Below are 14,967 nucleotides of genomic sequence, written 5' to 3'. Positions count from 1 at the left end.
GCCCTTGTTTATCCTCTCACTCTTTATCTGTCTCCCCTATTTAGACTGCAAACTCTTTTGGACAGAGTATATCTTATGTTTGCACACACTGTGTTATTTCATACATATTACAGTAGTGCCTAGCCCCATTGTGCAAGTGTGATACAAATAATAAATATTAATAATTGTCCTGTAAAAAGCAACCCCAAACATATAGCTTTTCAAAAGGACCACTTCCTACACTGACATTGTGACCAATTAGAGCTGGTCAAAACCAGGGAAGCATGTTTCTTGAAAATTGTTGAAAGAAACATTTTGTTTGTTTCTTCAACATGTTTCATGATATTTTTCATTTTTTGAAACTTTTTCTGTTTTTTTTTAAATGTGTTTTGGTGGGGGAAAACCTACTCACTTTCTTTATTTACACACACACACACACACACACACACTTTTTCCCCAGTAGAAAGAGTGTGTGTGTGTGTGTGTGTATACACACAAATAGATAGATAGATAGATAGATTAGATAATATGTGAGAGAAAGTGGAATTTTCCCACCCCCCCTTATAATTTTTGTTTAGGAATTTTGTCAAAACATGAACGTTTCACCAAAATTCAGGTTTTCCTGCAAAATTTTTTGCTTTAGTCAAAATGTCATTTTTCATCTAAAAAACTTTAGCAAAATTTTGACTGACTCTACTTCCAACCCTTTAAAAAAAGCTATAAGTTAGAATAGGAAAGACTGAAACAAATAGGAAAGTGACTATTCAGTCTCTCCATAAATAAGTCTGTACTCCGGTGCTTATCTGAAAAATTGTAGTTTCAATTTAATGAATGTTAGTAATAGTTATAAATCTGTGTGGATGGATATGGAAGGGATGTGGTGATCTATCAGGATCACGCCTTTAGAAGGAACTCCCCATATATCCTTCCTAACAGCATCCTAGGTCCTTTCTCCAAGGGAGGGATTTAAGTCCATGCTTAAGTCCTGGCCTACATTAGAAAATGTTACCAGCATAGTTATGTTGGTTAGAGCTGTGAAAAAAAAATCACACCCCTAAATTGATATAGTTATGCTGGCAAAAGCCCTGGTGTAAACTCAGTTATACTAGCATAAAAGTGCTTTGTGGCATAATTTATTCTGTCTGGTGACCTGGTGGCAGACATGATGGTAAAACTCGCACGTTCGGTCCTCTCGGTTTTCAGCTGGCAGTTGTTGTCAGACAGGTTGGTGCCATTGTCCCCCCCGTCCACATCCCCAAAGTCTTTTCTTTTAAGGCACCACAAAAGGAATGATCAGTTTACTAGCACATCCTCTTGTTATTTAGTCCCCCAATTTCTGACACGCCAATTTTGGTACATTGATTTCTCATCCCACACGTCTCTTGTTCACTTGACACGATCATATAAAACAGTCCTTGAGTTCTATTCATGATGCTGGGGGCTTAGGCAAACTCTAGGCTATATATCGAGTAAGAGTCTGTCAGGCTTAATACCGGTTGAACATTATTACAATTAAGTTGCAAAAATTACAGTAAAAACTGTATTGTTTTTCATATCTGTACATTTGTGCTACATAACTTTCATGTGGCTGGGACAGACCCCATGACAACAAGAGCCATTAATCATTGCTGAGTTTCGCTGATAGAGATGGTTACACCCCTTAAGGAAGAGAGTGATCAGCTAATACCCAGTAAAAAGCAACATGTCCAGAGGAAACTCCTTGTTTCTCAATACAACAGGTAGGAACCAGTTTACGGGACAATGGAGAAGGGGCCACTCCCACCCAAGGATGAGTTACAAAGGATTACATCATGGACCCTCCTCCCCCTTACCGTTGAATCCATGAGCCCTAGGGTCAGAACAGTCACATGGCCGGGTTTTCGGATAAAAGCTGCCTACTGAAAGGAAATAAGGTTATTGTTACCAGACTGGATCCTAAGAGATGAGGACTTTGCCAGGTAAAGGACCCAGAGCTGTCACAGCCGAGATAAGCCTCAGAAGCTGAACCTATAAGATTTTGTGGCTTTGAAGTTTTATGAGATAATAAGCTAAGTTTATGTCTTTATCTGTATTCTTAGCATTGAGCAAATCTCTCTTGCTTCGTTTTCATTTAATTTATAAAGCCTACAAAAGTTTATTTTAGGATCAGACTGAGCACTGCCTGGGTGGGTAAAGGAGAGAGATCTAAGGAGGAACTGACCTGTGGTATGAATCTGGTCCTTTTGGAACAGAGGAAGTTGGATTTTCTGGGATGTCATGGTAAAAGGTCCTAATATCACAGGCTCCACTTACTTGGTGTCACGAGAGAGTGGAGATCCCAAGGGGACTGTTTAAACTCTATATTGAGGCTGGCAAAAGCCTAGGGGGTTAATAAGCAATGTGGTTAGCTGCCATGTCTAAGGAGCTTGACCCACAGCTGGCACTGGATTAACTTGACTCTTACTGAACAGTCTGCCCTTAAGTGGAGCCCACGATCTTGAGATACAATATCAACAGGCTTTTTTGTTTGGATTAATTTAGTCTTTTCTGTCTCCTTTTGCACCTTCTCCCATCAGCATTTATTGTTACAGGTCAGAGTCCATGCTTTACCCTGAACTTCTACACTGCTATTTTTACCCCCTTAGCACGAACCCAAGTTAGTTGACCCAGGCTCTGAGACTTGCTGCTGCGGGTCCTTTTTTGCAGTGTAGACATACCTATGAACTTTCACTCACTTTTTGCAATCAAGCACACAATTAGGACAAATTTGTAGCCCCAATTATTACAACTTCACTCTGTTTCTCTCTGTCCCTCCCTCCATGAATTGTCCTCACTCACTGACCCCCAATTAATCCTATTTCCTCTCCTCTATCTTCCTAGTTCAGCCCTGCTTTCTGTCCTCTACACATAGTTGGGCTCAATTCCTCCCTTATTCTCTGGCTACGTTTATCTGTCTACCTCCCCTCATGGTTTTTCTCCCCCTCAGACTGGGCCAGGTTCACTCCTGGTGTAGTCAAGTCAATGGAATTACACCAGGGATTAATCTGGATTGCTATGTATCTCTCTTACATTATGCCCCCCACACTAGGTTCTCCCTCTTTCCATTCCCATTCCATCCTATTCACACATTAGCTTTGCCTCCTGTGTGGAGCACTGCCCATGTAAAAACAAAATGAGGTAATAACCTTCATTTTTAGGTCCCTGAATAGAGGAGGGGCTTGTCTGATCTATTGGGCTGGTCTGCAATGGAAAAATCCATTGTGTTAGAACATGAACATTGTTAACTAACACAACATCAGTTATAACCTAGCACACAGTGTAAACAGGGACTGTCACATTTAACATCACATCACTGGTCAGCACTTGCAAGATGCCTGTAGGACTCAATGGACTTGGTTCTCCACCACCTTGCGCCTCATATAGTTACCTTGCACATGGAGTGCAGGATGGGTGTAAACCACTACTACATCAGAATGGTAGCATTTTATACCCACTTGTAAAGGACTACACTCCCTTAAAATAGAAGAGACTGTTGTACACTCTGATTTAATAATCCCTGGAAAATATTTCTACTTGTGACACCCTGGAAAATAAAGTCTGCTTTTTCATTTAAAAGAATGGGAAATTTTATATAAGACAATTATTGTCTTGTCAGTTTTATTAAGGAGGCCATCACTTGCATCCATAGCTATTTCATGCCTAGGTTTTATGAAATTTTTAAAGTCTTATTAAAAAATTAATCAAAGAACTGCAGAATGATTGTAGTTTACTTTTCCTAGCAAACTTTCACTGAACTCTGATTCTGCAGTAGACAGGCCAGTTTGCATGTAATGATGAGAAGATGTTTGTGATGCAGCAGTAATGTATGTAGTACAGCCTGTTTGCATGAGAGCAGTTTTCCTATAAAGCCTCCTTTATACAGAGGGGGGCAATGCGGATTCCAGACTTCTCCATTCTGTGTTCTTGGAGCCTTGACTACTGGCTGAGGTCGCCTTGCAGAGAGCTTTGATTTGAGAGATATTGCTGCATAAATAAAAGCACAGCGTGACACGTATGACTGAGAAAACAAGGCCCATGCAAAGTGCTGATTGGCTCCCCTTGCAATGGGATACAACTTGTTACAAATACACCTCTCCAGTTTGGGCCAGTAGTCCACAGGCTGAGCATCCTCCCTGCCATCTGAAGTCTGATGTGAAATGCTCAGGTCCTGGGAAAACAACCAAAGTCTGTCTCCAGCTCGAAGGAACAGGTGGCTGAAAATGAAACAGCGCCCTTCTCCCTTCCCTTGGATCTTCGCTCTCTACTGCTTCTGTGCTCTACAGTTCACCCCAGGTAAGACCCGATCTCTCCCCATAACTGCCTCCTACGTACCTGATCGATGTGGATAAAGAATAGTCACTCGATCAGGGACTAATACAGAAAGCGTAACTCATTCCTCTCTCCCTCCCTCACACCCCCGGCTCTGCTTTGTAGTTGGGAGAAGCTAGGCTCGCTTCAGACTGGGAGAGCAGTTGTTCCAGACTGCCCTGAACCTGGTCTCTAACATCAAGCGCTTGAAAGGAGCTGAAGGCGGCAGATAGTTTAAACAAAGGACATGGCTATCGGCGTCCTTCCTCCAAAACCAGCAGCAGCAAAAGACCGGAGCGGGTTTTTAAGTTCTCGTTTGAAGTGGGCAGGGCAGGAGGGGGCTGGGTGGCATGCCCCTTACCAGGGAGAGACAGGGGATGCTTGATGAACGGGGGGGCACTGTTAGTAGGTGCACAATAGGTTCTTCTAAAAGCGACTTGAACATGAGAAAGGGACATTTTCACTAAGCCCCGAGGGAATGGTGGGCAAAGAGGGAATGAATATAGCTCTGGGACCAGAGCCTCAGCTGGAGTCCGCCCCAGCTCAGCGGAGCTGCCCCCATTGACACCAGCTGTCCGTGCCAGGGCTGGGCAAGAGGCGAAAGCGAGCAGGGAAAGTTTGGGGAAGAGAAGGCTGGGGACTGCCTCCTCCGCCGGCGCCTCTGTCCAGGGTGCTGAAGGGGGGGGACCTGCTCTCGGCTGCGCGCCCGGGACCCCGCCGGTGTGGCCGGCCCAGAGGACCGGGGGACTCGGCCGCACAGCGCATCCCGGGAGCGGGTCGGGGCGCCCGAGTGTGTGTGTACACAGCCGATAGGCGTGGGGGCTGCCCAGCCCGACATCTAGATCGGCAATGTCAGAGGCCGGGCCAGGCGAGGAGCGGGGGGGGGTTGGGTTGGGTTATTTTTGTGCTCTAGGGTTTCACATTGGAAGGATACTTTTTTTTTTTTTTTGCTTTGTTGAAAAATATTTTTAAAGAGGACGAAGCTGAGCATCTCTGCTAAACCCGCTGGCTCAGTGTTTTAACCCTGGTCAGGTTTCATTTGTACCCGAGCTGTTGGCCGGGTACAGCTTCCTCGTGGTCTTGGAGAACCCGCTCCCTGAATTTGTACTGAGGCAGCTTTCAAATGCAGGGCACGGTCACCCCCTTCTAGTGGAGAGTATATCTGTGAATGCTTTATCTCAACAGGGTTTCCTCAGCCTGTCTCCCGTTCTATGGATGCGCCAGAGGTTCCTAAAAGAGAGGTAGGAAACGTTTCCATTACGTGGCAGTCATAAACTGGAAGCATGTTCATGACAGGGCAGGGCGCTCTGAAACGCGGCTGAATTACCATTAGGGGATGAGAAACCCCGGACAGGCTCCATCCTTTTCCGGTTAGTCAGTGGCTAAGGGGGCATTATTAAAAACCCTTTGCTCCCATTCCAACAAAACACACACATACATCTGCAGAGTGGAAGACTAATGGGGGTCAATTCAGGAGTGGGTCTAGGGGCTCACCTGTGCCTTTTGTAGGTCATTGGCTATGCTGCAATCCTCAGAGAGAAACAAGTTTGGTAGTACTTACATGGGTTTTACTAAGAGAATAAACAAGCAAATAGGACACTAAACAAATCTACTGCTGACTAATTTACTTACACTTTCCCTAAACTAATTGAAAATATCAGACAATGCAATGATCAAGTCTAGGTTACAGTTGAGGTTGAATTGATAAACCAATGAATTAACAGTAACATGAAATGCGGGAAAGTCCACTTGATCACCTCCCGGTTAGTGTATGTCCCTAAAGCAACCTTTTGCTGCCCATTTTAACAAAATATACACATTAAGAGTAAGATATCTGAGTCGGGAAAGGCCTTGATAGAATATTACTAAAGCTAAAGTTTCTCAGGCTAAAACAGGGGTTTAAGTGTATAACTGACCTTAATGTCTAATCTTTATTTTTAAGCTGGCGCTGTGTTTCAGTCAGTGGACAGAACTGTCTAATCAACCCCAGGTAAACTGATTTAACAATGTATTGAAGTGACTCTACTCTTCCAGGTACATTGGCTATTCCATAACAATTAAACTTAGTTCACATTAAAATGATCTGAAAAGATAAAAAGAAATGTCTCTTCCCTCTCCTCCAAGGAGTTGAATACTCAGCTGTAATGAGGTAGGTGGTTCTGCTGGCTTATGTTCTATTTTCTCATGCAATCAAATTTCACTAAATGATACTATTTGTTTTGTATGCAGCATAGGATTATGCTGACATAATTAATATACTATCAACTTTTTCCTGATAGAAAATATAATGTAAAATATATAGAAAATATAATTTTTTATATCTGGTAGCTGCAGTAAGATTTACTCGGGAATAATGCCATTGGCTTCAGTAGAATTACTCCTGGTTTAAGCTGTTGTGAGATGAAAATCAGGCTTCTTACCTCAAAAGTCATGTACAAAACATACCATAAATGAATGTATGTTTAAAAAACTATTTTTCTTTTAGATCTCCAGTAAAGCAATGGATCTTTGTAACGCTATTTTTAGTAGCATGCAGATTGATGAGGTAAGGTCTAAAGATTTTCTTTCCTTGAAGAAAACTTTCCCAACATTTTGTCTAACCAAATAGAGTTTGACTATCATCATTATCTTTACTAGGAAAACAACGAGGACATATATAAAAGAGTAAGTATTTCTCCATCTTAGTAATATATGCATAACTTCAACTCTTAGATTTGATAAGGCTATATACTAAAATTGCTCTTTTTATGCAGTTTTTATTTCACTACTCCAGAGTTCAAGAACCAACATATCCACTTAAAACCGGGGTCAGTATTTTAACATAATCATCACTTTTGCATAGCGTAAATGTGTGAACAAGATGCTTACTAAGTCTATGATTCAGCAATGTACTTACGCAGATGCCTAACTTTAAGCATGTGAGTAGACTCATTCATTTCAGTGGGGGTGTCTTACATGCTTAAGTACCTTATTCAATTATCTATAAAAGTTCAGGCCTGTGAGATACTGAGGCCCTCAACTCATGTTGATTACAGCCAACGTAAGGTTCAGCTCCAAAGCCATTTTTTCCTAGTGCACTTTTTTGGTTAATGCTAGCTATTCAAGAGCTTTACTCACAAAAATTACAGAGCTCTTTGAACCCTGTTTATATCTGAATGACGTTAGTCAGAAAAGGATAAAATGCACCATGATTATCGAGTTTCAGACAATCAGTTTACTCAGATCACGTGCAATGACTTTAAAATAATTACAGGAAGTGTTTTAAAAAGGTGCTTCTCTATCTTTTCTATACTTGCCAGTTTCTTTAGCTTCTAATTCTGAGCACATTTGTTTGAAACATTTGAATAAAAAAGCAGTACAATATTTACATTGTATTCTAATTGTACAGCCCTCCCCCCAAACAAAAGCAAAACAAAATAAAATCCAAACAAACACCTTTTAGACCTTGACTGTGTAGTAAATATATTTACTACAATGTTAGCTAAACCACAAACCCGCAAAATGCTGATTAGGGGTTTTCCAAAGTCAGCTAGAAATTATGGGTGGAATCCTGATCCCATTGAAGTCAATGGTAGTTTTGCAGTTGACTTCAGTGGATCCAAGATTTCACCCTATCTGATCATTCTTGAGGCCTGGAAGATGACCCACATTGCAGCTTTCCAAGCAATGTAACTGACCTTTGCCACATAGCAGTTTGTGGCCAGGTTTCCAAAATGTGGTCTATTTGGGGCCTTATCAGAATCTATAAGAATGGCTCAGCACCAGGATTAGGTCCAGCTCTGAGGTGTGGAGGAGAGATTCTTGCAAACTCTAAACTTTTGTCCAGCTTCACAGATCTATTATGATATGAATCTCCCTGTCTCTGGCCCACCTGAACTTTCCCCAACACCCTGGGAACTATGGGCTAAGTTCAGCCTTAGCATAAAATGCCATTTCTTATTGCATAGATCCTCCTTTTACATGGTCCTATGAATTTGTGGGGTATCATGTGGATTAGAGTTTGATTAAGGCATTAAGATTATATCTTAACGCAAGGGATGACATCTTTGCCCACTGAAGTCAATGGCAAAATGCCCAGGATTTCACCCAAAACGTGTAGCGTTTCTTAAAGTCACCTGAAAGAGCTGGGTAGAGAGTTTAGTTTCTCCCTCCAATTTTTGTGTAAACTTTACAGCTGGGGTTTTCAAAGGAGCCCAAGGGAGCACGCACATCTCATTGAATTTAGGTCCCTCTCTCGACTAGATTCCTTTGAAAAATTCAACATATGATTATTACAAAGCTCTGTCAAGAAGCTCATGTTTTGCAGTGATTCTGCACTAAAATTAATTAACTTGTATTATAAATAAGTCTGATTTTTGAAGCTGCAGGCTATCAAAAACTTTTAGTCAGTGACTATGTTTGAATGTTTTGTGTCTCATTGATCATCTTAATATAAAACTAGTGTTCACAATCTCTCTTTGTTGTAGTCTTCCCCTGTGCATCCTTTAATGCGCCTTGCTTCAAAGCTCTCTGAGAGAAGAATGAAAAGATTCCTTGATCCTGTATGCACTTGTTTCTTCCATAGTATTTTATGGCACTAAATGTTAATTTCAGTTGTTTTATAAATCATTGTCTTAATGGTCGAACCTTGAACATCTAACAAAGGAAAATCCCCTTGCTTTATATCCTGTCCCTAGCTCTCCTCTTTCCTTCTCTATTTTTTCCTTTTTTAAATTTACATTCCTTCCCTTTTCAACCTCTTCTTCCCCTTTCTTCCTCTCACTGTCTGTTCCCCATTTTCCAGCCCCTCTCCTCCTTTATTTTTACACCTTTGCTCTCATCTTCCATTTTACTTACTCATCTTTAAATCTTGTGCCTGATAATTAAATCCAATCACTGGTGCAGCTGCTGCTGTCACTGATCTCTGCTGATGCTATTAAAAGGGTCTTTTCCATTTAAGGTCCAGTCAAAGCCAGTGGGGCTGTACAAGGGGTTGTCCTTGCAGATCAGATTGAAGAATCAGAGCCTTCATCAACACCGGGCTTGACCTTGCTGCTGCTAAAGTCAATGGCAAAACTTGCATTGACTTCAGTGGTGCAAGATTGGTCCCACAATGAGCTACCTTCTGAAAAATAAGTACAGCATGAGCTGATTTTAGCAGCAGCAACCCAGACTGGATTTAAAATAAAATCAGTGGCAATCTTAATGATGGGGAACCAACCTCATTTCAACAAGGCAAGAAAAATCAATATTACTTTGAATCCTAGTGAATGCTGTTCCTTATGTTCCCTTCAGTTCAAGCACTGCATTGTTCTCAAGAGCATGAGTGTCTAATTTGAATTTCAGTGACAAGAATGTATTTACCTTGAAATCAGTTAAAGTAATACTTAAAATAAAGGCAGAAAATTTTAAGCTGCTTCTAGATTTCCTGTAACTATCTGATTTGTGTTTAAAATTCTCACTTCCAAAAAACAAATGGATTGGAGCGATGTACTTAACCTGTACTAGAGGATTATGAAAATCCCATGACCAGGCGGATATGTTAAAACTGATACGCGCTATCACCTTACAGGAATCACAAATTGCTGCTGCAGAGTTTATAAAGAAGGTACGTTAACTTAATTTCGATTTTTTTAAAAATCGGAGACCACAGTTGCTCTGAGCTAGCTCACAAGCTGCTTCTGAGAGATAATCAATCACTTCTAAACCGGCCTTCAAGCTATTTTCTAGAGCCCATGCAACATCATATTTAATTATGGTATTTTCACATATTTACATCAGACAAAATGGATGGTTCTTGACAATGCCCTCTGGGTGTTAATGTTTAATCGGTAGTTCCGGTGAAAGGGCACTGGGGACTATTAGTATCTAGTTATTTGCACACTGCTGAAAAGGCTCCTGCATTACTGATGACAACAGCTCTGACAATGACACAGAGACTTGTCAATATAGCCATACGATAGTTTACAAATATTTTATTAATGGGTTGTGTTTTATTTTACAGGATAGTGCTGGTACCATGGGACGGCCTTTTTTTCTTTTCAGGGTATCAGATTTGTCTTTTCCTTTTTACAATTTTGAATCATATACAATTTCATGTATCCATAGAAAACAATATAAACCTGTTTACATCTAAAAATTCTTGCCTGGTATTCTATAGACGCTGCCGTCTAAAGTCATTGCTTGAAAAGCTTAGGGAGTCAATGTGGTGCTGGGGTTAGAATAAAAGGTCTATACAACTGTGAAATCCTGGGCAGTAATGGATTAAAACTTTCTGTTGCACAGGGGTGACCAGTAAAATGTTAGGCCTTGAGCTGTTCTACCTAGAGATAGGGTTTGGGCCAAGTGTTTATTTCCTATTAGACTGACTAGTGCACCGGCCCTAAATTCAGCAGAAAAACATAAGTGTTAGCAGTGCTCTGACTAAATGATCTGATTACCACACTCCGTGCACAACGGAGAAAAAAAAATAGAAATTATGAAAATAATCTGTGGTTAATTTATTTCTCATTGTGACTGTTGGATCTTTGCCCCAAGTAAGTATCTTGCTGATCCTGTTCTAACCCAGATTCAGCTAGTGACACACTATGTTGACCTGGGCAAAATATTTTTCACACGCCTCTAGCAACACAGCCAGAAAAATCAGTTCAAAAGAGGCCCTGACTATAACCTGGGCCCTAGTTTATCAGGATACTTAAAAATGTGCCTAGCTTCTAACCAGGTCAGTATTCCAAGTGATACCAGTGGAATGACGCACATGATCAGAGTTAGGCATATGCTTATGTATCTTGTTGATTGGGGCCAAGTTGCTGCATGAAAAATTAATCAGATTCTTCAGCTGTTGGTCCAGAGGCTGACTGAAGACGTTACAGGCTGTAGGAATTCACCCACCCCATAGATAAGCCCCATTTCCACTCAAGACCCATCACCCATGTGTGGTAAATTTGGAACAAGATTTTATGAGTTTCCTAAATGCACTATGGGAGTCATCCCTTGCTGCGTTTACTTGTCTGACCTCAATATGATTATTTAATTACATTTTCAGCCTAGAAATGGAAGAACTATCGAAGACGGTGGTGAGTAGGCCTCTGAAAGGTGATTTTAAAAGGCTTCATTCTGTTTACTCAACAAATAATAATCTTTGACAGAGAAAGTGTTATTTAGAAATAATTTGTTACATGCCTAAGCCCCTTTACTGCTAACTGCTCTGCACAGGGACAGGTGTCTGTCTGCACAGAACCACTTGAAGGATCAGGGGGTCTTATATATATATATACTGTAAACAAGCTAATTAAGTTGAATTTTTTTTATAAAGTGGGCTCATTATAACTTTAATGCTCTGTCAAAGAGGTAGTAATACAAGCATAAAACATTTGTTTTATGCTTGTATTATTACTTCATTGACAGAGCATTAAAGTTATAATGAGCCCACTTTATAAAAAACTTGGAAATACTGTTATTTACAAGTACAATACTATTCCAAACTTGGAAATACTGTTATTTACACAACACCCAAAAGCATGTGAGGTGCTCCACAGAGATAAATATAAAGACAAGATCTCGGTCCTGAAATGCTTATAATCCAGAACCACCTGATCCTACATCAGAACCCACTAACATGGATCCTTGCACTCATATGGAGTTCCATTGACATCAGGATTGGGACCTAATTTTAGATGAAAAACAACAAACAATAGGGGTGTGTGTGTGACGAAAGATAATGGGTTATAATAATATGTGCTCACTCAGCTTCAGTGTGTTCACATCTTGATTGTTCTATTAAAGTCATGATTAGGTTTTAATGGTAAATTAAGTAGATATTTGTCTATACAGGAAACCACATGCTCTTTTCCCCTCCCCCATCCTCTCCCAACCCTTCTGAACTTTTCAAAAGAAAGGGTCACTATTTTCTGTTTGTGAATTATCTGCTTCCACTGCAAGGGATAAAGCTCGTGATAGGAAAGGATGGTGACTAGAATGACAGCAACAACAAAAAAAAATCTACAAAAATATATTTTTGATATTAAACCATTTAAGGAAGGAACAAGCCATGAATATGCTAGTGGTTCCCAAACTAGGGGTGCCACTTGTTCAGGGAAAGCCCCTGGCAGGCCGGGCCAGTTTTTACCTGCCACGTTCGCAGGTTTGGCCGATCACATCTCCCACTGGCCGCAATTCACCACTCCAGGCCAATGGGGAGCTGCGGGAAGGGCAGCCAGCATGTCGCTCGGCCAATGGGAGCTGCGGGAAGCAGTGCAGGCTGAGGGACATGCTGGCTGGCCTTCCCGCAGCTCCCCATTGGCCTGAACAGAGAACCACGGCCACTGGGAGCTGTGATCAGCTGAACCTGAGGATACAGCAGGTAAACAAACCAGCCCGGCCCGCCAAGAGCTTTCCCTGAACAAGCAGTGCCCCTAGTTTGGGAACCACTGCACTAGCCGATCAATGGAGAGATGTGGAATGACCATGCCTAGAACTTTTTGGCAAAATAATTCTAACCATGGTTAGTGTAAAACATGTTGAAACACTCTGGGTGAAAGTCACCCTATGCCAGGGCCAACAGAAGGCTTATGGCAACAAATAAACCCCACTCAAGTGTTACTGTATGGACTAAAGTGTGCCTTACTTCTGTGCCTCCTTTAAGTTTTCACCCACTGGGCAGTGTGTCTTCTAAAGGGCCAGCTTACTGGGCTGCAAGATAAACACTATGCTCCCAGCCTTCAAGAAGAAGGCCTCCGAGACGGTGGTAGACCTTGGTGATGAAGGAAAAAAGTGTGTAGGGAGGAAGGATTCATAGAGTGAGTGAAAGACCTCACATGTTCAGATAAGCATCCTAGACTCTGGATAATTATTCAAACTTTTTGAGGTTCATCAACCATTACTTGCAGGGGCTAAAATTTTGTGCCATTATATTTCTAGCTTTGGGATGGAATGACATACAGAACTGAATTTTTTCAGTACATCATTTAAGAGCTCATCACAAAGTATAGTCCTAATTTGTGCTAATTTCTTTCAGAATTCCATGGAATATGAAGCTCATGGGTTGACTTAACAGCTTGAAGACTTGATTTATACAAAGAAAAACAATCCTGTTGGACTATGTGTCTATTGTTTTAAGTGACTCATTTGACTAGAGGCTACTGTTCCATAATAAATTTGCAGTCATTAATTATTTTGTACTTCTTTACATCTTTTCTTTGTCAAGTTACACACACTTGTGGTCACTGAGCAATTATCAGCCTTCTTTATGTTACAGTCCTTTGTCTGGCTCCAAAATAGAGTTCTTTATTTACAGGAACCAAATCAAATTTATTAAGGTAATACAATGAAGAACCATTCTCAAAATGTTTCCTCTATCATCTTTTTATGTAGATGACCTCTGTTAGAATTATACATGATCAACATGCCCTTTTTATGACTATGCAGTGTGTTTTGTTTAGGATTTGAGGTACACATTGCTCTACCGCAAATTGCACAGCACAACATCACTTTCATAACTGAATTATCTTCTCCAAAACAAGAACAAAAGGCGGATCATGATAACTGATAGGTTCAAATCATCTACTTTGAGTGTCACTAATCAACGACAATTGTTATTGACTGACAGTATCTGACCAAACAATTTGCCAAAATGGAAACTGTGGTCTACCTTTTCCACCCTTCCCCTGCTAGGCATCATAAAAAATACATCAGGGACCAAATTATGAGATGTGCTTGTCCCTGTGCCTCAGTAGGTCACAGCTGAGAATACGAGATTCAGGATAAACTGCTGAGAAATAGGGCAGACTCACCTCAAACTGGTGGTTATTCTATCATTAGATTATACCAAGCCAGTAACAATAGCAAACTTCTGTCTCATCACACTGGTTAACAAGAAGCCAGAGGTGCAGTCTCCTTAGGCCTTCCAGCCCTTGTCTCACCATCTAGACACTGGACTCTATGATGAGTGGTTACTGAAAACCAATTTAATTAAATATAGGGTCCTTCTAATCCCAAGAGATCATCCACAAAGCCAGGTCAATATATAACGCAGATCTTATCCAATAATCACACTACTGCTAATCCTTTAGTAACTAAAATCTAAAGGTTTAATAATAAAAAGCAAGAAGGAGAGACTTATAGATGGTTAATAGATCATATGCATACACATAATTGCAAAGTCCTTATATCAGGTTTGTAGCAGTGATGGAATAGTCTGCTAGCTTGTAAAGTCTCTCTGGTAACTTCCAAAAGATTGGAAGGCCCTCATTCCATAGTTCAAAAGGCCACTTTTAGTTGTAAATCAGAGAATCAGGGCAGGAAAGAGGCAAAGTGAAGATATCTTGGAGGCCTTTTATATCCTCTGCCATGTGCCTGGAAATTTACCATCTCTGTTTGTGGAAAAGTTATTGAGCTAAAATGGAGTCCAGGAGTCACATGAGCATATCACATGTCCTTACATGCTTTAAAGACTCAGAGGGACAGCCATTGACCATATTCTTGCTGATGCATCCAAAGGAAGAGGTGTCTGGAAAACTGATTCTTCTTAATCAATCTTGAATAGGCCATTCACAATGGGCTGGGAAGACTGGATGTAAAGAACCTTCTAGGTGTTACTGCAGGAACAAACACATTTGAGATACAGATATATAACCAATATTCAAAACTTCAGCTAGAGTGAGGATACATGGATTTAACCAGCAT

At 40.8% G+C, this 14,967-nt stretch overlaps 1 protein-coding gene across 1 annotated transcript; it reads left to right on the top strand.

Annotated features, from left to right (window-relative positions):
* The first annotated feature begins 4,217 nt into the window (after positions 1–4,217).
* Positions 4,218–13,348, top strand: NMS (neuromedin S). The gene is made up of 11 exons (XM_073327663.2): positions 4,218–4,290; positions 5,491–5,546; positions 6,248–6,295; positions 6,791–6,850; positions 6,943–6,969; positions 7,059–7,112; positions 8,772–8,846; positions 9,857–9,892; positions 10,289–10,330; positions 11,330–11,379; positions 13,301–13,348. Exons 1-10 carry the CDS (start codon positions 4,218–4,220, stop codon positions 11,366–11,368), a joined length of 510 nt encoding a protein of 169 aa, XP_073183764.1. The 3' UTR covers positions 11,369–11,379; positions 13,301–13,348.
* The last annotated feature ends 1,619 nt before the right edge of the window (positions 13,349–14,967 follow it).

The sequence above is a fragment of the Lepidochelys kempii genome, chromosome 1 (genome assembly GCF_965140285.1).
Source record: "Lepidochelys kempii isolate rLepKem1 chromosome 1, rLepKem1.hap1, whole genome shotgun sequence".
In the NCBI taxonomy this organism is placed as follows: domain Eukaryota; kingdom Metazoa; phylum Chordata; order Testudines; family Cheloniidae; genus Lepidochelys; species Lepidochelys kempii.
Note: the sequence above shows the minus strand (reverse complement) of the source record. Positions and strands in the feature narration are given on the sequence as shown.

Excerpts from the sequence above, each read along its gene's own strand:
- NMS (XM_073327663.2), top strand. The coding sequence starts at position 4,218 with ATGAAACAGCGCCCTTCTCCCTTCCCTTGGATCTTCGCTCTCTACTGC. Across the intron at positions 6,851-6,942 it reads GTAGCATGCAGATTGATGAG|GAAAACAACGAGGACATATA; the intron begins GTAAGGTCTAAA and ends TATCTTTACTAG. Across the intron at positions 8,847-9,856 it reads TGAAAAGATTCCTTGATCCT|GAATCACAAATTGCTGCTGC; the intron begins GTATGCACTTGT and ends ATCACCTTACAG.